Genomic DNA, 27,896 nt, shown 5'->3' on the forward strand with positions numbered 1-27,896 from the left:
AATTGAATTATTTTATTCCAAATACTGTATATCTGGAGAAGTGTCTTAAAATGTGCTGCACAAATGAAGCACAAATACATAAGCGCCTGACCTAAATCGCTGTGATGTATTTTTGCATTTGGTTGAGTGAGATGACCTGACGTTAACGTGAAAGAAAAGGAGATTCTTTTGTTTTTGTGTTTTTTTTTTTGTGTTTTTTTAAGAGTGAAGGACTTTATACTTATGCTCCATTTACTTTTGTAGCGTTTTGATTATTTTTCATATGTTGAGCCAAAATGGAGGATGGTTTTTGTTGAACATTCCCAAGTTGCCTTGAAAATGTAAAGATTGTGAGTTAAAAATAAAATGTTCAGGGAAGCAAATAAAAGGCTTTATATTGCTTGTTTCTTTTTGTGTGTGTGTCTTTGCATTTGGCAGATGTCATACTGTCACTTGTCCTTCTTAGTGAGGTCACCTTCTGTCGTTCTGTCCTCACAGAGGAAGTCTGTGTGTAATCGGCTGTCCATCAGACACACTGCAGCGTCCTGTCAGATCAGCTGTGTCATCATTGCAGCAAATGGGTGAGATGCATCGGATTAATTCATTGCCTTTGAATCTGATCGTCGTCCACTTCTTGTCCTTCATTCATTGTCTTGGCATCTGCACAGTGGATTGTATCCTGTGTCTCATAGCATGTGTATGTCCTAGCATGACTCTGGTCACTGGGTCTTAATGCTGAGCAGATGTCCCGGCAAAGACAAGCCACCTGTAAGAGAGGAGGATGGTGGGCAGTGGAGGGCCAATGATCCGTTAGTTAAGCTCAGGGATACTAAGATCCAAATACTCACACAGGTCCTGTTTACAGATGCTTCTGTCTTTTGTGTTTAACAAACACAGTCACAGTGTTTCAAACGAGATATCCTCGAGTGAGGAAGCTTCCTGAGGAGTCATGAGCGAGGATACACAGGTATATCCTTCCCTGGGCATGGAGCTAAGACGCGAGGAAAGGAAGTGAGGATGCACACATAAGAAGCGAGAAGCACCCATACACATTCCTGAAAACTCATAGCTGTTATCTTGGCAAAAGGAGATTGCAAAAAGTATTTAATAAAAGGGTGCCAATAATTGTGGCCAATGTGTTTTGGAGAAAAACATTTATTTAAAGTAAAAAAATTTTTAGTTCAATGAAAGGTTAGATTTTTGCATTTTTTTTTTAATGAAAGATCAAAAGGATAAACAATGCAGATTTATTTTTTACAGCCAATTTTGATCATATTTACCAGGGGTGCCATTAATTCTGATCACAATTGTATATATACAGAATAAAGAATATGAATGATGACATTACAATTTAATAAAACTGAACTTAAATTAAGAGATTCTTATCTTATCTATTAGAAGATTCTAATTTCATTCTTGTTTCACAGGCATACAACAAAGAATTTGATTTGAATACACATTTCTTTTTGCAAGTGTTTCTATGACGACAGACTTGAGAAGGATCAGCAGAGTTTATAAAAATGATTGACAGTTTTCTCAGAATGCTTTGGAATTCTACTGCATACTGATGAGTAAAAGCAACTGAAGAGACAATTTTATCATTTATTTGTCATAATCCATTATTTATCAATAATAAGTGCACTTTTCACCAATAACTTTAGGAATTCATGAATAGAAAAGAGGTTGTCTTTAAACACTGATTACCAAATCTCACAAATAAATATTCAGTCCATATTTCACTGTAAAATTAATATAAAGAAAAATATATATTTATAAGATAATATGTATTAATATGTCTAATTAATATGTAGCATATTTTTAGGACCATTAAGATTATATCATATTATATTATATTATTTTGCCATTACAGTAATAAGAATTGGGGGGACCTCATTTTCTATAAGCATTTCTTTTTTTCACTTCTTGACATTTTCTTGACAAGCATCATGACATCTACTCTGCCATTGTAACTTGGTCAGTCTATGCATTACTGGGAGGCAAAATATCTAAATCATCTGTTCTAGATGTCCTTGGTCCTAGTTGTCCTTATGTCCTTGGTGCAATAATATAGCCACTTGGTGGCGCTACAACTTAATTCATAATATATACAGTATTTTCACCACACACACACACACACACACACACACACACACCCACACACACACACACACACACACACACACACACACACACACACACACACACACACACACACACACACACACACACTGTTCTGTTATTCATTAAAAATGGACATAATGCAAATGCAGATGAATAGAGTACTTAAGTATTAAAACAACTAAGCTCAAATCCTAATAAAAACATGAAAAACATATCAAGCTCTCAGGTAAAAAAAACAGGCAGCAAAGAGCAGTGATTCTTCTGTATTACAGTGACCTCTTTTCAAATAGCCAGCAGCGTGATTTGTACTGGTTGGGAATTGGGGGTTGAGTGAGGGGAGTGTGTCTTTTACCGATTTTCTCTTGTGCACCATGTGGCCAAATGATAATATCTCCAGCAAATCAGAGCTGAAGAAAGAAAAGAGGTATTGCATGGCCGTTTAATGTGTCACTGCTATAGTGAGCTGACTCTCTCTGATGGGTCGTGGGTCTCAAGCTGAAATAAATGCAGCAGAAACAGCTTGTTCTACCTCAATGACTGATTTAAGTCACATCTGCTCTGTTCTAACTCTTACATGTAATTTCTGTTTTCAATAACACCAATTAATCAGACAATGAGCAAATCTCTTCATTTAAACGCTGAATCACAGTGGTGAAGGTTTTTTTTTTTTTTTTTTTTTTAATACAAGCTTGAAAGTAAAGCCTTGATACTCAGTCCTTGCTGAATCTTTCTATAGTAGCACTTGAAAAAATGAATTGGCTGTAATCTTCATCTCTGGCTGACCTCTCCATGTCAGTGAAACAAACCACACCGATCACTGAAAATGTCACTGTTTGTTCCAAAATACTAACAGACATTTGCACAGCTTCTTTCGAAATGCAGTTGCCCTACTTTACACACCTGGATACTCACTATTTCTATTCTTTTCTCATGGGTTTTCAAGCCTCAGACCACTGGATGGATAAAGAGATGGAGCAGGGACCTCTGTTTGCAGTTTCTGTAATGACATGCACACAGAATATTAATGTATTTACACACTATACGGTGCTTACAATTCAAAACCATTAAAATGATTCATATTAATGTACATAGTCATATGCTTGTCCATTAAATGTCATTTTGACGTAATACATTTTAATGTAGGAGGGACAATGCCTTGGCGTGTACTGCACTATTTATAAATCTTTTGTTGCAGGGTGAGCAGATTTTCAACTACACAAGAAAGTCTATTGCAGTTTTGCCACGCATGTGTGCGTGAGAATGAGAAGACCAAAGACGAAGGCCAAGCACAGTATTTCAAAGCAGTCTTCATCATTCCGAGCTCATTAATGTTACATGCTGAAAGAAGACACTTTGAAAAGACAACATGGGGAGAACGAGATGAAGAGAGACGCATGGAACAGAGTGAGAGAGAAGTGAGAGTGTGAAAGAGAGGTAGGTGGAGAAAGAAAGGGGAGGTGGAGATAGAGAGAGGAGGGGAGGAGAGATAGAGAACGAGAGGGAAAGGGGACAGTTCGCCTCTGCAGCGCTGCAAGGACAGCGTGAACATCGCTAGGACACAGACGGACTCAAGCTCTCAACAATCACACATTCTTCACCATGACAACCACGCCAATCACTGCACTGGACTGACAGCTGTCAATCACAGGAGAAGATTATCAGGATCACCTGCCACAGGAGAGATTACAAGCTACAAAAGTAGGGGACTTAAACGGAGTAATTCCAACTTGTGTTTGGTTACAAGTTGCCATCCAGGGGAAAATTGGCTATTTTTGATCCCTCAACTGATTTACGCCTGCATGCGTTCACAAGTGCATGCTTTAGGGGGAGAGCGTACGTACGAGGTTGTCTCGCTTTGAATCAGGGTCACCGTCTTGCTGGCTCTCACCCGTCAGTGCAGTGCCACAATAAGATTCAGTAGAGCCTGTGTTAGTGGGAAGCTCTGTTTATTTAGCCTTTCGTCCACGAACAACATGAGTGAGGGCAAGAAGGAGTTAGAGATGAGGGACAAAGCCATCATGCACCAGCAGAGGAGACTGAAACAAGCCACCCAGTTCAGCCACAAGGACTCCGCAGATCTTCTGCCCCTGGATGGGCTGAAGAGGATGGGCACTTCCAAAGATCTGGTGAGTGGCTCTTTTGTTGATCCATAAAATGGTTGTGACAGTTATGAATTTACTTATGTAAATACTGTGCGTGAATATGTGAAAGGATTCATGCACGCAGCATTATATATATATGCAAATCAGTAAGCAGTTTCATATTTATGTTGGATCCCATCACACAATGCTCATATGATGCATTACTTAGCGCTTTAGGCATGGCAGTGAATGTTTCTGACACATCAGTAGATCCGGTTGCAGCTTCCCCTCCATGCTGGAAGATGAAAGTCACACACTTTCACACACGTCGTAGTTTATATCATGGTGAGGACCACCCATTGACATCTATTGTACTTGAATCAAGCCAATTATAATTACTACACCGTTACTCAACCTCTTTGAAAAACCTTTTGATATTTTGACATTAAATTGAGTGATTCATTTGTGAGGAAATTATGAGGTTGGGGACAAATATTTCGTTCTTGCATAGTGCAGCCTATTTTTTATTAGGTGGACCTTTTGGTCAACTAAAAAACATGTACATGTTTATTATAAAATGAAGAGTTCAGATGCAGAAACCTCTACGTCCTTATGACGTTATTTAATAATGAAAAAACACTGTATAAAATATGTAATTAGTTATATAATAAGGTATTATCACACAAGCAAGAGTGCCGGCAATAATGTGATTCATATAGGCACAAGGCAGCCGGGAATCACAATCGTGCTGATATTCTGAGCGACACAACTGTGAGTATGGTATTGCTTTTATACAGTAGTTTAATAAGCAAGAAGTTAATATTGAGTTACTTAAACTTACATAATATGGCCACTTTCTGTATTTTTGCTATGCCAACAAAAATATTTCCAAACGAAGCCAACTGTCATGCATATTCGAGCAACACAGAGTGGTATTTTGTTTTTTAATTAATCTGTGTTTCAAATTCAAATGGTCTGGTGAATAATTCAATGACTCAATGACTGAAATCAATGTTTTTGAATGGATCAGTTGACTGAAAGAGTCAGTGATTGTATCCGAAATCGCATACTGTCTAAGTAGTTACTACATTTGATAAAGGACCATTTAAAAAAAAGTATGTATGAGTGTAGTATGAATGAAATCCAGACATACCCGTGGCCTCATGGGATAGAACAGTGTTTATAGGGTTTGAACTTCAGAATCTTGCCGGAAGTACGTCATCCGGTACTTTTAGCCTATTGTTTTATGAATACTAAGCATTCAGACAAACTATTTTTACATACTGTTTTTTTTCCGTACTATATACAGTAATAGGGAAGTATGACTATTAGGACACAGGGAATTAATAAAAACGGTCACTTGTCGCCACCTAATAGTCCAGTCATTTTATGAAAAAAGGTTGAACAAATTTCAACAGAAGCAAACTCAACTGATTTTGTATCCTCAGTATGTCCTGAGTAAGGAAAAAAAAAGTCCCGAAGAATCCCATTAGGGGAAAGTTTCAAAAAAGACCCAAATATAGCCTATTCATACGCCTATTCATTCTTTTTCTTAAGTGAATAGGGTAAAAATTGTAACCTTTAGATATCACCATGAAAATTACATTGTAGATTACTTACATCAAGACAAACAAAAAATGTATTACAAGTTTTTTGAAATTGTTTGTTAACATGGACAAAGGGTGCATAATCTAATTACGTATGTGCTAATTTGCATAAATACCACAACAGATCTATGGGTCTAATCAGGTGAAAATGTCTTGTTGACACATAACAGTAAAATACTTAATGTTAAGACCTGAATAACCCATTTAGGCTACCCATGAGCATTAATACATAGAGGCAGGAAGAAGTACTTTAAACCAGCCTTTATTAATTATTATTGCAGAGATGGGATTTGGGGCTGCACCCTTTGTCCATGTTAACAAACAATTACAAAAAACTTGTAATACATTTTTTGTTTGTCTTGATGTAAGTAATCAACTCAGTAATTTTCATGGTGATATCTAAAGGTTAACATTTTTTTACCCTATTCACATAAGAAAAAGAATGAATAGGCGTATGAATAGGCTATATTTGAGTCTTTTTCGAAACTTTCCCCTAATGGGATTCTTCTGGGCTTTTTTTTTTCTTACTCAAGACATATTGAGGATACAAAATCAGTTGAGATTGCTTCTGTTGCAATTTGTTCAAGGTTGACCCCCATTTTGGCTTAAAATGACTGGACTATAATGGCATAACCTGCATAAAGAGTCACTGACAATGCCCACTTCTAATGCACATACTAATCGAGATTGACTCAAACTAACAGTTGGAACTAAATAATGTTATCTAGAGATACTTATTACTGATTTTTGTACTGTTTTACTCAACAACAAAAAAGTAAAAAGTTTTGTCGAGGTTACATAAGCAGCACAGAATAATAATAAATGGCCTTTATGGGCTTCTGCGCCGCTATGGAGTTGAAATCTCCGTAACGGTGCGCAAAATAATCCTCTCATGAATTAATAAGAGCTGCCTATTTCCACACAAGGTTTCTCACAGCTTAAGCTCTCTAGCTTTCCCCCACATATTTTTAGTAATCAACATCAGAAGCTTAGGGAGAAATATTGGTGGACACAGACATAATGGGTTATCTCATATCAAAATAATAATAACTTACCCCTAATCCTAACGGTTACAGATACCTTTTTCCATGTTAGTCCCTTTACAAAGTCTCAGTGGCACCACAAGTTCCTCACAATATAAGTTTGTCACTACCTGAAACACACAACAATAGGCCAACAATAAACTAAGAGGTAATGTCCTGTTCATTTAGTGATATCTTCTTCCTCTATGTCATTAAATGTCTATCTGTCCCGCTGTCATCTCTAGCCACTACTCTGATTAGATGGCATGTATCCAAACTCCCAGTGCGCACTCCAAGAAACCTTAAGAATATGAGCGTGCACAGACACGCATGCGTGTTTATATATGTGTGCCTATGATTAGAGAGTGCATTTAAATGATCTCCATGCACAGCAGGGAAGAGCTGAAGCTTGTGTGCACAGCTTACGATGTCAGAGCCGCTAAAATGTGGGAGCTAAAGATAACTGGCCGTCAGTTGGATTGTTTGTCTTAACACATCAATTTAAACGCTCGATGTGTCTCAAAGAATATCATATTCTGTTATTTTGTGTGTGTGTGTGTGTGTGTTACTGTTCATGCAGCTGTTTTTTAAAATCACCATCTGGCTTTTGTTGTCAAAAAAACAAAAAGAAAAAACAATTATCTGCCTCTTTCTTGTTTCATGAAGGCTGTCATAAGCAATTATTCACCAGATTTGATTTTGACGCTCACGGATGGCACAGATGTGTCACGCTTGTCCTGCCGTGGCGAGTCAGAGAGGGCAGACAGATACCTAATGACAGTTACACAGATGGTACTGACTTGCTGCACTCTACAGTGGACTGTGTACCTCCTAAAGGGAAAGAGGAAGATTATGTATGTGTTCATATGGATGAAGAGCAGGGTGTGGAATACAGAGAATTTTGGAGAAGTTGAAGGCCCCAAACAAAGTCCAATTAAATTTATAGTTATAATTTAATGAATTGCATATGAAAATGTTTCCACAGCATTTCAACAACGTTTCCAAAACTACAAAAAATCGAGGAGGTATATATATATACCTGAAGAAAACTCACTGTTAGCATTCTCATTTATCTCAATGTTAGTTGCTCGACTGGCACAGGAAGTAAATAAAAAATTACATATATTCAAAAAAATTATATTAATATTTTATTGCATTTTTAATTTAAAATTTATATTACATTTTATACTTATAATAAATAAAATATCATTTATATTATATTTTATAATGTGAATGTGTGTGTGTATATATATATATATATATATATATATATATATATATAATGCTGATTCATAGCATTTTGAAATTGCTTACACATTTTGTGTACAATGGCTTGTCACTGGGGCTGTACCCTCAAAGGTACAATATTGTACCTTAACCTTTAAAAGAAACGGTACATATATGTATACCTTTTAATGTTTTTTGACCCTCAAAAATGTACATATACTGTATGTACCTTGAGGTCCAATAATAAGCCCTATGGGGTACGTTAGTGTAGATTGTACCTTGGGGGACAGAAATGGACTCCTACTGTACCCCTAATTTCTGACAGTGTTATAGACTGGATATCGCAGGACAATAACATAAAACTGTGTATAACATTGAAAATACCAGACAAAGAACTGAACAAAAAACATGGCTTAATTATATGGGGAGTGTAATCAAATGGAACAGGCGTGGGAACTGATAACAACCAGGGCAACTAACTAGAGAACTAAAGTAGGCAAAACAGGAACACAGAGGAAACTAAACCAAAACTGAACATAATCAGAACACTGTGAGAGAGACTGTCAAATATTTTTGTATAATGACTGCTAAAATATATTATTAATAAATTTGACTCCTCTGAATGTCACTGTATAGGCTGATTCACACTCATGCCAAGGCAATGATTTTAGAAGTGTTCTCAAGTCACCCTGGTTTGCTGCTCTAATTAACCTACAAGTGTCACGTGAAATTGTTCTTGTTACGTAACCGTAGGTTTGTTTTTCAGCTCTTTGGCCCTTAGGCTTGTTACTGGCTGGTTCTCAGTTGCCGTGAACTAGAACACTAGAGCAGAGCAAAGCAGTGAGCATGAAAAGGGCACACTCAGATCAGCATTCATGCACAGGAGTTGTGGATGGAGTGAAAGAGAGAAAACTGCACAGACCTTCCTTACAATGCTTCTTAATGCACTGAAGAACTGTGTGCTGTTTGTTGAATTAGTCCAAGGCCGCACATTTCTCACCATTCAAAGATGTGGGCAGACAGTGACTGAACATGTGAGTAAAAGAGTTGTAGCACCTGACCGACAGCCTGCTTGCGTGGGGAGGGGGGAGGGGTCTTCCACAATTAATTATATATATATATTACAATGCATAATGCTGTGATGAATCGCATCTACCATAAAAGTTTTTTTAAATATTATATATATATATATATATATATATATATATATATATATATATGTGTGTGTGTGTGTGTGTGTGTGTGTGTGTGTGTGTGTGTGTGAGAGAGTGCGTGTCTGTGTATATATATATATATATATATATATATATATATATATATATATATATATATATATATATATATATATATATATATATATATATACTAGTGGTGGGCCGTTATCGGTTAACGTTAACGCGAGACTCTTATCGCGCGATAAAAAAAATATCGCCGTTAATCTATTCTCAAAGTTGGGTTGGTAACTACACAAGCTATGATGACGCAATCTACCCGCGGCCGCGAGTTACACCCGGCTGCAACGCATCATATTCATCGTCATCTTAAGTAAACACGGCTGAAAGTGAAAGCTGGTGAAAAAGATCCGTGCAACATCCATTATTTGGACTTTCGGATTTAAGCCGTCCGACGAGCAGCAGCAAACTATAGACAGAGTGTGTGGGGTCACAGTTCGGTAAGTTAACACACGACTAATCCGTTCTACCACCTCAAATTCAAAACGAAACATGATATCACTGAATACCAGCGCGCGCGTATTATTCCCAATATATCTTAGTGGTGTAGCACATAATCTCTGTCTGCGCCCGATTTTAAGAATCGTTGTTGTGTTTCTTTTTAACTGAAAAGACATCAGTTAGACAATATTCTAATTTTAAGCCATAATAAACATTACTTAAGTCTCTGCAGCTAGTGTACTTACATTTTATTTATCTGCAAAATTATGTTGTATACTTACAGTTTTGCACAATATATGTTCTCAAAACTACATACACCCTTTAAAAAAAACAAAAAACATTTAGCAGTTGTTTAGCAGGGTCTGTGTAACCTGTTCTGAAATGGTTTTATTATAATATATATCGTTATCGCAAGAGGCTGCAATGTATATCACAATATGGATTTTAGGCCATATCGCCCATCCTAATTGATAGCCTATAGTAGTTGATAATAACATAGGCCTACCTAATGTTGCCTACGGACGGTAACAGTACAGTAGTAACCTTTTAAAGTCTATGAGTAGAACAGCTTTCTCAAGCAGTTTGTGATGCATTTTTGAAACAGGAGATGAGCCCCTGGTCTAATGCGCCACCTGGCTTGAGAAACCCGTTCTCAAAGACTTACTTTTATAGTCATTATTTGGGTAGCACACATATTCTGAATGCCTTCGTCAGAATTCAAATGAGCCATTTTAATCTAGATTAAAAAAATTAATCTATGCCCACCTCTAATATATACACACACACACACACATATATATTCACACACACACACACACACACATATATATATATATATATATATATATATATATATATATATATACACACACACGAAGATCGAAGACCCCCATTATTATTATACATCAGATAAGATTATCAGAAAATGCTCTTTATGCAAAGAAATAAAAAAAAGGTTATTTTAAGAACTGTTCACTTAATGATCCTTGCAAAAACTTCTTCTTGAAACCTTTATTTTTAAGAGTTTACTATTGACACAAAAACAAAATAGTGTAAAGATTAATAACAAGTGAGTAATGGGAGCTTTGTGTCCTGACTATAACTCCTCAGTGGCCTCATTGATCCTGAAACATTAACGCTAATTATTAGGGTTACTTGATGAATGGCTGAGCCTTTTTTCCTCACCTCAATCCCTCTTCTCGATCTCTCAGGGATTGTCAGGAGCTGAGATACAAAATGTTCCTTTAGGAGAGATACTAAAAATACTACCTGTGTCAGGGGGGGAAATAAACAGCTGTACAGCTTCATATAAGGTATAAGGGAAAGGGTTGAGATGAATAGGTGGAGAGAGAGAGAGAGAGAGAGAGAGAGAGAGAGAGAGAGCGAGAGAGCGAGAGAGAGAGAGAGAGAGAGAGAGAGAGAGAGAGAGAGAGAGAGAGAGAGAGAGAGAGAGAGAGAGAGAGAGAGAGAGCTGGCTGTCTGGTGCTGGGGCGGGGGATCAGCCATTAGGCAGGTCACATGATTCTCTGAATGAGAGAGAGGAGGCTGTTGCCGTCTGATAATGAGCTATTAGCAGGTAATCACACAAAGAGAGAGGAAAAGAGCAAGCTCTTTTGGGGCAAAAGCCCCAATCATGCAAGTACACTCTTAAAAATAAAAGTTCTTTATTGGCATCCATGGTTCCATGAAGAACCTTTAACATCCATGGAAACTTTTCAATGTACAAAAGGTTCTTTTTAGTGGAAAAACACAGGTCTTCATGCAGGTCACTGCTCAATTTGTGCCAACAATTTCTTAAAGTTATGGAACAAAAATGCTGTGAAAGGGTCAGTTATTTCACCATTAATAGACACTGACCTCTATTTACCCACAATTCAACAGTAACGTTGTTTTTGGACATGCTGTTCTGGGCCAAACAACATTTTCTAATCATCTGTCAGGTTGGGACAGATATTTTTCTCATTCAGACCAGGGATGGCAATTGCCCCCAAACTACCAATAATAACACACATCTAATTCACAGACCTACGCAAATGAATCATGAATCATTCATGAAGGCCCTTGCAGCGTTTACAAGTTAAAATGGATTTTTAAATAATTGGGTAAATAAGTGGGACTGAATATATTTAGAGGGGAGATTTGCATTTGATCATAATATTTTCATTGGATTTCTGAATTTAAAATGACAATTAAGAAGTCTTTACATAAGTTTGAAAAAAAATACACACAAAAACTGCTCTTTTAAGCGTAATGTTTCGTAACTGCATTGTTGTGTCTGACTGCTTTACCTTGGCTAAGAATCTTATTATGAAAGGTGGCTATTTCTATGTCCTAACTATTCAATATTTTTTTCTTTTTTGCATCTGGTATGTCAATGACTTTATATAATCTGATGCACAAGGTTACAGAGTCTGTCAAATCAACAACTATCAGAACCACACAAGAGCATGGCTCTATCAAGGCAACATGTAGTGACAGCCAGCTCTCAAAGGATAGAGAGAGAGACAGAGAGAGAGAGAGAGAGAGAGAGAGAGAGAGAGAGAGAGAGAGAGAGAGAGAGAGAGAGAGACATAATGCTATGATCAATCCTGTCAAAATCAACCTACAAAAGCAAACCCAGATAAAGAGAAACACGGGTAATTCAGTTTTGTTGTGTTTAAAAGCAGACTGAAAAACTATATTTTATCTAAATTCACCTGTACATGTACCCTAAAGAAATGGTGTAGAAACAATGTTCACTCAGAAATTGCTAGTAAATTTCACAAATTACAAAGAAGCAACACTGAATTAAATTAAATGTTTGAAGTAGACAGACTGTAAAATGTATTCAAATGTTTTACAGTAAAATATCTTCAATTATAAGATGTAAGACGATGTAAGATGCAATAAATTAGCAATATAATTATTTATAATCTTATCTTATTATATTAATTATATAATTAACTGTAAAATATTAAGAAATATTAAGACTTGTTTACAGATGTTTCTTGAATTAATCACTTTAAAAAAAAAAAGATATTTAAAACAAGCAAAAAAAAACAAAAAACTATATGATGCTATCATGTTAATATGGACCAAAATCTCTGAGAAATGTTTCCAGCACCCTTTTTGAATCTATGCCATGAATAATTAACCTTTTCACAAGATGTAAAATAAGTCTTTGATGTCCCCAGAGTGTGTATGTGAAGTGTTAGCTCAAAATACCCCACAGATATTTTTATATAGCATGTTAAAATTGTCATTTATTGAGGGTGAGCACCGTTTTTGTGTCTGTCCCTTTAAATGCAAATGAGCTGCTGCTCCCGGCACAGAGGGCGGAGCTTCAACCGTTTGAGTCCTTTTACCTCACACAGACATGCACTGAAAATTTCAAAAACTTTTAGCCTTTTATGTTCAAACCGGAGAGACTCAAGAAGAAGTGACAACATGTAGAAGCAACAGGACATTTCTGAATGGTTAGTTGGTGAATTTATGTAGCTTATGTGTAGTCATCTTCTAGTCATTGATTAGCATATTCTGTCTTGATAATCTATAATCGTGTTCCAGGGGCGGGGTTTATGTAAATTCTAGGGTTTGTGATGTCACTAACCCGAGAGGAAGCTTGTGTAGTCCCTACACGCCTTTTGTTTTAGTCCTTAAAAAGCGATTTCTTTAAAAGCGAATATCGTCCAGCCCAGTTCTAGCAAGCTTACTAATGAAGAAACCGGTGAGTGTATAGACGTTCTCGGATGTAAAGGTGAATCAGAGGATTCCCACAGAAAATGAATTACCCTGACTATGTATTTATATGCATGGTCACACACCTCATTAAAAAGAAGAGTGCTGTAATGAGGTAGCCTGGGTTTCCCCATACTGCCTTGCTCGCAGCGCGATTTTATTCACGCTGCTAGGCAGTCTGGACACCATGGACCGAATTTTCCCCTGAAAAAGGGAACCAATCACAGAACGGGGAGGGAGCAGCAAGACGATGACGACACCGAAGCAGTTTGTTTATATCTATGGATCCAACATGGCATCAGACTCGACGTTACCTTCTACCTCATGTTTATCTTGCACAAACGGTAATATTCGCTAAACGCCATCGTGTACAAATAAATCTTTGACCCATCGTCTTTTTCCTCGTCGAATTTCTGTCACTCTACATACATCATCTGGTATAATTGAAGCGATTGGCTATGAGCTACATACAGGCGCATTTGATAGACATTCATAGCACCCAATAAACGGCTCTGGGCATTCGTAAACCACGCCTCAAATACGAGAAAATGAACACGTGGTTCCCAGACCAATTCTCAAATGAGACTTGGTCTGACGTTAGCCAGGCTAGTAATGAGGTTCATCACGGCCCAATTAACTTGATGCGTTCACTTACATTATTAATCTTTTCAATAATAATAATATAAAATAATGGGCAATTGTGGTGTTCATTGCGAAGGTCTTTTCTCAACTGTTTTCTCCATTCAGATCTAACTTAAAGGCTCTCAGAGATTCATTAAGACTCATATATACTTAACTGATTATGCTTAATTGTCAGGTAAATGCCCTAAACTGTGTATATTTTTTAGGATCAAGGTTATAAGGCCAGTTTAACCTGAATCTTGACACACTTATATTTTTCGGACATCATCCAGATTTTACACTGCATGTAAATAGTTCTAGATGTTCTGGTTATATACATCTAACTTCACCTGCGTTCTCATTCAAAACAAGTTAAACCTGCAAGAGGATCAATACAAGGTCCTTGTGAAACCAGTAAACAGGAGAGCAACAGATCCAGCAAAGAAATGGCATTTACCTTCTCTGTTTTTACCCACACCAGACGAGCTATGGACATCTGAGCAGAAGGACAAACAGAACTAGTTGTGATTGGTTTGTCTAGCTGTCAGAAACAAGAGCAATGCATTTGTTTTCATGCAGGCAATGTAATCAATCAAATCAATTATGACAATTTCATTTACTAGCCTTTGGATGTACAACAGCAATAAAGAGCATCTGAAGCATAGTCCACAGTCAAGTCACAGCTGGATGGTTTTTCTCATTTTGTAAGTGGGTGTCAACGGGAATGTAAGGGCTCTTGTGGGGGTCATCTCATTATGCCGGGATAAAATGAGCTTTGCAATACCATCTCAGCCTTTGACTCTGTCTGAGGATATGGTTTCATCTGATCACACGGTATCGGACTTTGTAAAGATCATTGAATAAGAGAACAGATTGCTGCAACCTCTGTGACTTTTTATTTGATGAAAGAAGATGAAAATCCATAAATCTGTAAGCCTTGAATACACATTGAAAAAAAAAGTGCCACACCAGGCTGATCTTATAGCAAAAAAGTCAAAAAGCAACAGAAATCTCATTGTGGCTGGGGATTCTGCTGACGGCCATGCACTATTTTTCGATCAATATACAAAAGTCTATTATAAAAAATGCTATTACACGCCATCTAACCCACAGCAGCGGATCAATAGTGTTGTTGCGTAGCTGGAGGAAATACCTTGTGATAATGTTTTGGTGAGCTGACACATTTAAAGCACGATGCTAGAAATATGTTGACACAAGCACAGGATGAAAGTCTTTCTGATTCAGTGCTCATGTACTTTGGATATGAAAGGCTTTATTTCATCCCATTCCTTTTCAAAGACCTATTTTTTTTTTTAATTGTGTTTTTATTTTTATCCACTTTTCTCCAAAAAATGCATATGTAACATTTTTTTTTACATTATGGTTATTATTTTTTACATTATTATACCGTATATCCTTTGTTAAATATCATTTTTTATTCATTCAAATAGTTTTATTATATACATAGATATATATATACACACACACACACACACACACACATATATATATATATATATATATATATATACTATAATATATATATAATTACAATTATAAAAGAATATACATACTATACTACTTTCCAAAACACATCTACCACCTTTAGCAGAATTTTTGAACAGGATGAGCTTATGCTTTGAGTTACAAAAGAACAGCACATGTAGCAGATGAAAGAGATGGGATAGAAAAAGAAGGGAAGATCTAGGTTTCTCTGTGTATTTTCAGCTTCCCCTTTGAGAATATCTCAATGGTACTTTCAAGAGGTCCTGATAATTGTATTATTAGAGGCAGAGAAAATTTTAAAAGCAGATCAAATTGCAGTCTGGTCTCCTTGTAGTGGAAATGGCAGCTGTTCTCTAACTAAGTTATAGGGAGAAGCAATCTCATAGACAGTAACACAGCACCTGCACTATGTACAGTGCACAGATTGCCTTCTTTATCCAATATTCACTTATCTGTCATAAACAACAATCTGCAGGATTTGTTTCTGAAATATAACTGAGATATTGTGCAATCTAGCCAAAATAAAAATATAACAGCATAATAGAATCACACTAACATCAAAATGCCAATGAAACTGAAATAAAGGCATCAGAAGAAAGCTTTGTGGAATGAGACTGAATTGCATCAGTTTGTTAAAGAAGGCTGACAGAGTGACACTCACAGCCTCAAAAACGACTATATAAAAATGTTTACTTTTACATCCACTTTACATTAAAAGCATGCTGGAAGTTAATGGTGTCTTTCAGGAACTGTGGCCAAAGCAGACACACACATTTAAGCAGTGATTAAAGTGATGCGAGTCGTTCTGGAGCCGTCATGTTTGTTAATGGAGTTAACTTCAGCACTCGGTGTTTAATGTCGGAGTTTGCAATGACTTGTTTATTTCCCAAAGGCATTCAAAACGCAGCAATGTAAAAGGGAAAAACAATTAACATGTAGCGTCAAAGTGCTCAGCAAAATATCATTCTGCAAAATAGCTACACTGGTAGCCTACTTCATTTTATATCATGGTCTGGGTGAATACTCGATTCTGATTGGCTGCAGGGTGTCCGTTAAAAAGTGATAATGGACACCTAAATAAACCGTCAGGCGTAACCAAGGAAACCAAGTTATTGTTTGTAACTTGTAACTTTAGATTTCAATTGTAAAACTAATTAAAATATAAACGAATGTTTTAAAAATGTGTTATTTGGCAAGTGACCATGGTATAAGCGGGTTAATGCCCTTCGAGGTGTCCATTAACAGGTTTTAATGGACTTCGGACTCCGCTGCGCGTCGGACGGTTCACGCCTCGCCGTCGTCCATTAAAACCTGATAATGGACATCTCGTCGGGCATTAACCCTTACATAATGCATGTGGATCCTACTGAAAGAAATGAGTTTGTCAAAAATTGGAAATTAGTTTTTCCTCAGCAGTCTTACTGATATGAAAAATATCATGGGCTACAGTACGTTCGAAGTAGAACACCAGTATTCATGATATGCAAACATTTCAAGCATAGTATCTAACACTTTAGTCACATGACAATAACTGAATTAAATGTTTAATTTAATATATAACTTAATGTAATACTTATATTGTGCATATTTTCAATTTAATATTTAATTCTATATAAAATGTTTAATTGAATTCAATTTAATTAAATATATTTATATAATCATTTTATAATTACATTTTTTTTAAGTCTAGTTTTATGACAAAAAACATTACTCATATTTAATTTGAAGTCCGTATAGTAGAACAACCAGGTTCTCTATGCATATAGAAAATTTGCATACTGTCTAAAATACACAAACTGCAGAGCCATAGCAATGAATGACATCCCTTATTTCTGTGTGCCCCATACAGCAGCCCCACAGCATTGTGCAGCGACGCCTCATGGAGGGCAACATTCCACGTTTGCGTGGAGAGGCCCGGGACATCCCATCTCTTGTTCGCTCACCCCTGGCAGACAGCAAAGAGGGCGGAGAGCCAGAGGAGAGGAGCGAGAGCACGGTGGATGACTCCACGGAGGAGAGGGAGTCTCCAGAGGAGAGCGAGAAGAGCCTTCGATCTGACGAAGATGCGGATAATGAATATGAAGGGGACAGCAGCGATGCAGGAGGGAAGACAGAGTCCAAACAGAAAGACAAAATGGGAGACGAGAGGAAGAAAGGTCTAAAAGAGGGCGAGAGAGCATCCTCCCTCTCAGCTCTAGTGGTCCAGTGTAAGGTAGGCATTCACACAGATGAGCAGAGCTGAGCTGTCTGTGCCCATAATAGAAGCGATAACAGCTTGCTGTAATGACATACACAAGCTCTGGCTCCCTATGACTCATGGTTTTATTTTCCTCGCAGTCGATTGTTCTTGACGGTGGGGTTTGAGAGGGTTTTAGAGCGCCAGTATGCATTTTAAAAGCCGAAAACAGTGAAACACCACATGCAAAGTTTATAACAGAGATGACGTAACTGGTGCGCAAGTGACTCATTGTATGGTGACATAACATCTATCTGACCCATACTTTTCAAAGGTTCAAAAACTCATACACAAGACACAAGGAACTATAAGATACAATACTGTTTAAAAGTTTGGGGTCGGTACAAAGTTTCTTGATCACCAAGGCTACGTTTATTTGATAAAAATACAGTAAAAACAATTAAATACAGTTAAATAACTAATTTAATATATTTTTCTATGTATTTTTTCCCCTGTGATGGCAAAGTTGAATTTTCAGCATTACTCCAGTCTTCAGTCACATGATCCTTCTGAAATCATTCTAATATGCTGATTTGCATATTAAGAAACATTTATCATTATTATTATTATTATCAATGTTGAAATCAATTGTGCTGGATTCTTTGATGAATAGATAGAACATAATTTATTTAAAAATATAAATCTTTCTACACATATCTTTCAACCGATAGGGAACAACTGAAACACAGGGCTAAATATACAGGGGACAAATAAAGGCAAACTAGACACAGGTGAAACTCATTAGTAACTAAGGCAACTAACAAGTGAATTAACAAGACTAAACTAAAAGGAAACACCAGTCTATGGCACATGAATGAAAACACAAGAACACTGAACAACATTACCCTGACAATAAATGCCTTTATGTCACTTTTGATCAATTTAATGTCTTTGCTGAATAAAAACATTAAAATCTTGCTGACCCCAAACTTTTGAATGGTAATGTATATGAGAACGGAACAGGATTAGCTCATGAATTGCAATGACTTCTCCAGTCATTTGAAGTTACTGAACAAGGTGTCTTGTTCTAAAATATATACATTTTTAAAAACTAATTTCCATAACTTCTCCAAATTTTTGTTTTGTTTTTTTATATAGCTAAAAAGATCAGTATTCTTTTAAATTCATTTCAGTTAAATTCAGACTAGTGGGGGAAAAAAATCATTTTACACTTTTAAATTATTATTTTTAAATGATTTCCTCAGGTCTGAAATTAACTATTCTAAATGTCCCTGATGTTTCAAGGTTTTCCAGCACCATCCATTTCCATTAAAATGTTCTCTGTTTTGCTATAGAGCAGACTTAACATCATCAAAATGGCCCATCTCGCAAGACCCCCTCTCCATCACCCTCCATTCATGCAGTGATTGAGCGCGGTAAAAATAGACCCTAAATTAAAGCAGATTAAACCACAGGGTTGGATGTGAACCAAAGAGCAGCTAATTTCCTCTGCCAACACATGTCAGCTGACAATTCAAGAACAACAAGACCAATCAATGGACCACTGAACTCAAATTAGGCAATCATGAAAATGCCTGTGAAAATGTGATGTTACCTGATGTGATATTATAGCTTGTCCAGCTCACAGCATGGTAATAATGAAGGCAAAATACACAGTTAACAGAGTTTAATTTGCCATAATGACCAGCTGACTGCACATTATTTATTTATACTTAAAAAAGTAAATAAATTAACAAATTAATAATTTGACATTTTAAATGAATTACTTACTCGCATTATTATCATCCATCAAACAAATTCAAATCAAACAAATTAATCAAGGTTATAAATACTATTTTTAAAAGTTTATAATTTACAAATTTTAAATATATTTAATGTATAATGAACAACAAAATGATATGATCAATAAGTTATGACAACATATGTTTTTACATTGCATTAACTCATCAAAATAATTTCAACTCATTTTTTAAGTCAGTTTAATGTAATTTAAGTTGAAATGACTTAAACATCCAAGTTGATTGTACTTAAAAATTTAAGCAAGCAACTTTTTCTTACAGCAGTATATCAGTTATAAATTAACATTAACCTCAATTTATAAATACTGTTAAAATTGTTCATTGTTATTTAATGACACCTAATATTAAAAATGTTACCCAATTGTATAGTATTCTCTTTTTAGGAAAGAGACCACTAAGTGATACAAGAGACAATTGCTGGGTCATTATATAAAACACACGACCGACCAATCATAATGAAATATATAGGTGTAATAAGGCTCGGATTTAAGTTAAATGAATGGAAATTCTCATTTGAATGTTCCAGATCACACGTGCATTCCGAATGAACTGAATGTTCTGGAAAACACATGCAGTTGTATTGTCATAGGTGAACTGAAAGACGGAACGAAACCATCAGCGTCTAATTAAAGCTTGGGTAATGAAGAGCCAGATAAGTGGGGCAGCGGGTACTGGTTCATGCCTCCTCTTCTGGAAAGATACGTTTCAGTTTGAGGCAGCAAGTCGAGCACGATTTTGCTCCATGCAGAGCATCATTATAAATGTATTGCACATGCACCAATGCACACATATACACACATAGCGGCAATCAAATAAAGACATAACACAGCTCACAATGGAAGCATCCCACCGAGTCTGAGTGCGAGGAAAGACACTGATAAACTAATGAAGACGTACACAACCTGACACGCATCCAAAAGTCACAGTTCATATGGTGTTTCCACCTCAATGTGATTTATTTAAGCCCTCTCGCATTGCAACCAAAACACTTTCAACACAGCACTAGAAAGCTAGCAGAGGAAGAAACAATGCAAGGAAGCCTGCAAGTGTATGTGGAACATACTAGTGGGGTCGGAACAATGTGCGAGAGGGGCTCAACGGCCCCCCCCCCGTATGTGCACAATGAGAGGCTGACGCACTGGTGCGAGAGATGGTGTGTCCCACCTTTTATGTGGTAGGAAAGTTGCGGGGGTGACACCTCACCTTGAGTGACAGGAAACTCAAAGAGGCTGCAACAAAGCTCTCATCCACTTATTTATCTTTAACGGTGGAACAGTGCTGACGCAGACCTCATCCCTCACTCATTAACTGTGCAGTTAACAACCAGGCGAAGAGCAAAAGCTTAACAACGCTTTAGCTGTGTGTAGGTGGAGCCATATTGTCTTTAAGTCCTCATGCATGCTGAGAGACCATATGCCAAAAACAGGTTCCAAATCCCTAGAAATATCTCAGCTGAGGCTTCCTCCTCCCACGACACTTGTTTATAATATCATATAATAATAATAAAAAGTATTATTTAATAAATAATGTGTTACTTATTAAATATTACAGTTGTTTAATAACCAAATGGTATTATTATTATTATTATTATTACACAGCTCTCTGAAATACTTGAATCCAGATTAAATCAAGTCAAACACTTTTCTTAATGGCTGTATTTACTGTTCAAAATCATGGTAACATACTTGTTCTTAGAGAGTTTAAAAAATATATATTAATTATTAAATTAAATGGTATATACTTTTTATAAGAGGGAGTTATGATGTAACAGCAACGACACTTGGTGTTTTAAAACACAGGTGTTTTAAAAAAACATTTTTGCAGTTACACTTTACAATACGTTTCCATTTGATAACATTAATTAACTACATTAGTTAACATGAACTAACAATGGAAAGTATTTCTAAAGCATTTATTAATGTTAGTAAATTAAAAAAATTTCAACATTTACTAATACATTATTAAAATCTAGGTTGTATCTGTTAATATTATTTAAAGGACCTGAGCTAACTAACAATGCACAGTTGAAGTTTTATTAAGGTTAACACAGATTAATATATACTGTACTAAATAAAAAGTTGCTGCCTTAAATTTTTAAGTACAATCAACTTGGATGTTTAAGTCGTTTCAACTTAAATGAAATTCAATTGACTTAAATGAGTTGAATCTGCTATAACTTGTAAAAAAGTTGAAAATTGCTTAACTTAATTTGATGAGTTAAAGCAATGTAAAAACATATGTTGTCACAACTTATTGATCATTTTTTACAGTGTAGATGATGCATTAACTAATAATGCATTAACTAACGTCAAGTAACGGGACCTTATTGTAAAGGGTTACCATAATATCTCCACTACAAATTAAATATATAAACTAAAATATATTTGTCTTCTTCATTCTTCCTATGTGCAGACATTTTGTTTGAAAATTTTAAAAAGACATAAAAGGTACTATTTTCATATTTATACCTTTTTCACACAAAATGTGCATATTTGCACATAGGAAGTGTGGAAAAAAAAGAAGATTTTTTTTCCCATCGTTTTTTGTGCTGATCTATTAAGAAAAATGCCAGAAATAACACATATGGAGTAAGCTACTGTATTCATTGCTAAAGTTACTGTTTACACAAATGTGGTTTGACCCAAAACGTGTGGAAGAATCCATCAGGAAACAAACGGATGGCTAATAAGTTAAAAAACAATCCACTAATTCTGCTAATACAGAACAAATTATTTACACATAAATGTCAAGCAAGCAGCATGAACAGGCACTTAGACCTTCCAAACAGCGAATGCTGCAAAAGCACAGGGTCACTGTTCATCTGATGAGCTCTGAATTCTGCAAGCGCTGATGGAATTTCAGGTTAAAGGACAGACTGAGAATAAACTGACTCACTGAAGCGAAACGACAGGAGCTTCCACAAAGTACCTTTGACAGTGTCAGTCCATTATTAACCAGGACTATTATCCTCAGACGCTGCTAAACTATCAATCCTGATACTGTCACACAATGCAAAAACAAAACCTGGCATTGTCTCTTTAAAAGAGCAAGAGCTAATATCTGTTCTTCAACATACTGTAGTGTCTCAGCTTGGCGTCTATGTGAAACTAGTTTGCAGACTGAGAACGTTGTTAGTCTGTTGACTGATAATGTGTTCTGCTATTTAAATTTCCTGTCACACGAAAAGCGTAAAAAAGGCAATCACAAGGGAAAAAGATTATATTATCAGGGAATTCATCTGTGAAGAATTTTTGATTTTGCAGTGTGGAGATGCAGAGGTGATGTTATCCATAAACACAGGGTGCCAACACAACCACATCTCTAAAACATGCTGCAGACGACTGGGGTAAGTTTATTTTACACACACACAACACACAGCACACGTTGTGTTTTTAGGGGACTTTCCATAAACATAATGGTTTTTATACTGTACAAACTGTATATTCTATCCCCCTTAAGAGACTAACCCTACACCCTAAACCCATCACAGAAAACTTCCTGCATTTTACATTTTCAAAAAACATCACATAGTATGATTTATAAGCTGTTGAAAAAAATTTCCCCACAAGGACAAGGATTCATTTTGTCCCCGTTATAGGGTTTACTTAGTCTGAGACTAGGCTTAAGCCTTGGGCATAAAACCTTAATAAAATATATTAAATTCTTGTATTTATTGCAGACTGAAAACCAACCAAGATGACAAACCTCGAGACAAGCAGCCACTCAGTGATTCAACAGTGGAGACAGTGAAGTCCCTGCACCTGCAGCTGGGCAGAGAAAGAGTTCAATGCACTGCCCAGGTCATAGGTCAGATTTCAAAGTTTCTCCAGTCACTTCTTATGTTGCATTAAAAGAAAAAACATGGCACCATTCAGCTGTTTATAAAATGTTTGATAAATTTGACAGAATACAGAATAGCTGAGAGACATCCAGGCCATTCTCCTTAACAGAACCGGTTTCAACCAGTCATATCTAAATATAAGTTTAATGCAAAGAGAAAAGTCTTATGAAAGCGCGAAAAGGGATTTTAATATAAATGTCTTCAGCTTGTATTTGCATACAGCTTTCAGAGTAAGTCACTGACCTTTTCCAGTTCAGTCTGGGAATGCTTGAACAAAGACATGTGGGCAGCACAGAGGAATTACATAACAGAAGAGTACATGACTTGGGCACGATGCCGGTCGTGTTTCGTGCATGCATTGCATACAGATTTATAATAAAGCTTATAATATAGCCACCTCATGTGCTCTTCTATTTGGAGAACTGTGACCCTGGATCACAAAACCAGTCGCAAGTCGCACGGGTATATTTGTGGCAATAGCCAACAATACATTGTATGGGTCAAAATTATAGATTTTTCTTTTATGCCAAAAATCATTAGGCTATTAAGTAAAGATCATGTTCCATGAAGATATTTTGTAAATTTCCTACCGTAAATATATAAAACATTTATTTTTGTGAGTGAATGCAGCAAAATCGCGAACATAAATGGACAACTTTAAAGGCGATTTTTCTCATGTTTCGATTTTTTTTGCACCCTCAGATTCCAGATTTTTAAATAGTTGTATCTTGAACAAATATTGTCCTTTCCTAACAAACCATACATCAATGGGAAGCTTATTTATTCAGCTTTTATGTGATGTATAAATCTCAATTTCAAAAAATTGACCCATATGACTGGTTTTGTGGTCCAGGGTCACAAATAATACAATTATGCTCACATGGGATAGATATTCTCTTTTTGCCTCCCACATTTTGAGTCTCACTTCTCGTCTGTTCACAGAGGATGCCATGTTTGAGGTGTGTCTGGGTCTACAGACTCTGCTGGAACTCAAAGTAAGCCCTGCGTTTATTAAACCTTATCTTCAGAGTCTCGAGTGGCAGGATTTCTAATCCACGCGTCTCTGGCTTTTAAAAGTTTTGTATTTTCAGTTTGAGTTTTAAATGCATGCATTTAAGTATTTTTGAAAATCACTTGCTTCTGCTATTGCAAATTGTGTTGGTCATCTAGATCAGATGTTGCAAACTTTTTAATGCTTCTGACCCCCAAATATGATGATTACCTTGTGTATATTTTCGTGTATAAGAACCAATTTATACTGTAAAAAAAAAAAAAAAACATATATTTTTTGCAAAACTATTGCTGTCGATAGAATAAAATATTTAAAAAATGTTGAGTAAAATTCTGTAACTTGTTAACATTTATACCCTCCTTAATAATATTATTTATAATGAATAATGTTTACAATGTTAATTTTACACTACTTTTTCATCTCAACCTTTTCCATTGCTCCCAGTTTGATCTAGATCACATCATCATTCATTTTAATGAGACCTAATAATAGCAAATTACAAGCTTATAATCATATAGTTTGTCAATTTTGATTTGAGTTTTTTGATAAAAATCACATTATTTAGTAAAGCAACTTATTTAGATGATCAAAAGTTACATTTCATTCAAAGTATCTATTTTATCAGTATGTGTTCTCGTGCAATGCTCTACCAGTTGATTTTTAACAATTGAACTGTGAAAAATAAGCATGCTGAAATCATCACAGACATAACGTGATGCAAATCATATTATGAAATATGTCCAAAAACAAGAAACAAAGGAGTTTTGAGGCTATGTTAGATGGTTTCTGACACTAAGTAGCTTTGTACATGATATGGGAGTTATTTTTTGATCATATATCTAAATATTTACTCTGAATATGGTTATTTCAAATGCCAGGGAAAAATTCCCCTTTGGGGTTTACATGAGTTCTGAGGAGGATGATAAATGCTATTAAAAGAAGAGAAAATCCTTTTTAAAGTATGACAGTGGGAGCGAGAAAAGGGGATGTGAGAGAGAGCTAGAGGATGAAAGTGTGGAGGACGTGGACAGTATCTCTATAAGTATATGCAAATACTATTCTTGTCAGAAGAAAAAGATAATGTATGCAAGGAGAAGGATCCCTGAAACCAACGCGGACCTGTGAAGACAATAAAAAGGAGAATTAAACTAAACCTATTTTTTAGCCACTCTTTTCACCTGGAATATATAAATGCTCTTCAGACTGTTACATGTACAGTGGCAAACAAAGCCTGTCCACCAATAATCTTGCTTTACAAAGGCACAACACAGTAATCACACTTTGTGAGAACCAGCGACCAAAGTCAAGTCTTTAGACTATGATCTGTCCTGTGACAGAGGTGTTTGGTTTAACTATGATCAGATTTAGAGAAAACAGACTGTGAAAACTGGTATCAAATTATTATTTTATATAAATATATATATATATATATATAAAAAGCCATTTTTCTCAGTTCCAGTGCTGACGTAGTTACTGCGTCTTGAAATGTCCTTGCTCATAATTCTTATCATAAAGTATCTAAAAATAGAAAATTAACTTTGATGCTGATTACTAAGCAGCTGCTAAGGTGTCATCATTTGTTGCTAGGGCAGGCAAACAGATAGACAGAATGATAGATAGAATAAAAGACAGATTGAACGTCAGACAGACGTATAAAACGATAGAACAGACAGACAGAATTCAGGATAGGATGGCAGACAAATTGAATGACAGAGACAAACTGATATAGATACACAGACAGAACAATAGATAGACAGACAGACAGACAGACAGACAGACAGACAGATAGATAGATAGAACAATAGATAGATAGAACAATAGATAGATAGAACAATAGATAGAACAATAGATAGATAGATAGATAGACAGACGATGGATGGATGGATGGATGGATGGATGGACGGACAGACAGACAGACAGACGATGGATAGATAGATAGAATTCTATGGAATATTTGATCTTTTGTAAGAGTCAAGTCTGATCAGTCAGAAAAGGCAACAACTGTGTCAATGAGAAGTCAATATAATAAGTAGTATAATACACCAGATGTGATGCAATGATCTGCTCTCTACTCCCAGTGCTGTGTGGACCTGAACTCCAGAGTGCTCCGTCTCCACAACACAGAGCAGGAGCTTCCCTTCCTGGATCCACCCGCTTGCAGCCAGTGCCATCACCATGACAACAACAAAAACATGTGACCTCGAACCTACGTGCCCAACAACCGCCATGACCGTACCCATGTAATCAGAGAGGAAGTTGACGGAAGGACGCCTGCATCTGGTCTGTAGTGTTCCCTTGTGCCAGATCAACATAGACAGGCCTCTCCTCTCTCTCTCTCTCTCTCGCATCTTTCCTTCTTTATTATTCATTGTTTGTTTCTGTGCTATTTTACAGAAATCTGCCAACTATGATTTTTTTTTATTATTTGCTGTGCTGAATTAGTTTTGATTAAATGTAATAAAGCTCAGGAGGAGGAAGGTTGTGTTCTGACATGTTAAAATTGCCTTTATCAAAATGACAAAACGGGCTTGTGGTTAATCCGTAAGAAATTGAATTAATGTTTGAAGACTGATGAGTAATATTCTCTAAGTGGTGATTTTAATTACAATACAAGTAAATTATATTCTTGTACGTTACAGTAGCTGAGAGTTGACGAGATACTTCACAATTTGGGATCTCCTAAACAATCCAAAAACCTGATTTTATACTTTTAACTGTGTCAAAAAAACAAATCAGAAAGTTTCTTTCACAAAAAACACGAAACTGCCTTTAACTTAACAAAGACTGTGTTTTCAAACCTCATTTCCCTTTAGAAAGTCAAATCTGCCCTCAGATGATAAGAAGGACTTTAGCCAGCCCAATCAAATGTTAATTGAGTCCTTGGGCTGCAATCTCACTCAGTGATCCCCAAACCAAGCAAAAACACTTCATCTGCATGGACTTTTCCATTTGTATTTTTCTGCTTTTGGTACGTCGGAGTGTGTATCACCTGCATGCGTTTTCTTTTAGAACGGTTAAATTCTCCTCTTCTAGAGCCCAGTTTCTAGAAACCCTGTTCAGTTGCTGCTCAGCTTGTCCTCATGACCGGAGGCTTTTCTCCACGTCCTACGCCTTGCTCATTGCTCTGTTTTTCCGCTCATAAGCACAACTAGACTGTCTTAGTACAGCCAAAATCTCCCACTAAAATGCCAACTGATGACCCAAAGGGCATCTATGTACCACACAAACTCACTCTAAAGGGTGGGGATAATTAAATTGTTGGCACACAATGCTCAATAACCCAGATCATCCAGCCTTTTAACACTATGGATGACCTTTCAGTGAAGGATGTCCATATATTTGTCCATTTAATGTTCTTCTCTTTGTTTCTGTGTTGAGGGCCAAATGTATGAGGGAAAAAAATAGTTTATTTTTGGTGTTTTTTGGTTTCCTTTTCTCTGAACAGTATTTTCTCTGCCTAAACAAAATAAATATGTATTCTGGCTATAAAGGT

General features: G+C 36.3%; 1 protein-coding gene across 1 annotated transcript; it reads left to right on the forward strand.

Annotated features, from left to right (window-relative positions):
* The first annotated feature begins 3,546 nt into the window (after positions 1–3,546).
* Positions 3,547–27,896, forward strand: nrip2 (nuclear receptor interacting protein 2). Its single transcript, XM_079868952.1, has 6 exons — positions 3,547–4,226; positions 17,404–17,766; positions 22,814–22,896; positions 23,230–23,357; positions 24,334–24,386; positions 26,482–27,896. The coding sequence occupies exons 1-6, from the start codon at positions 4,074–4,076 to the stop codon at positions 26,599–26,601; spliced, it is 900 nt and encodes a 299-aa protein (XP_079725078.1). The 5' UTR covers positions 3,547–4,073; the 3' UTR covers positions 26,602–27,896.

This window comes from Squalius cephalus (genome assembly GCF_949319135.1).
Source record: "Squalius cephalus genome assembly, chromosome: 4".
NCBI lineage: Eukaryota > Metazoa > Chordata > Actinopteri > Cypriniformes > Leuciscidae > Squalius > Squalius cephalus.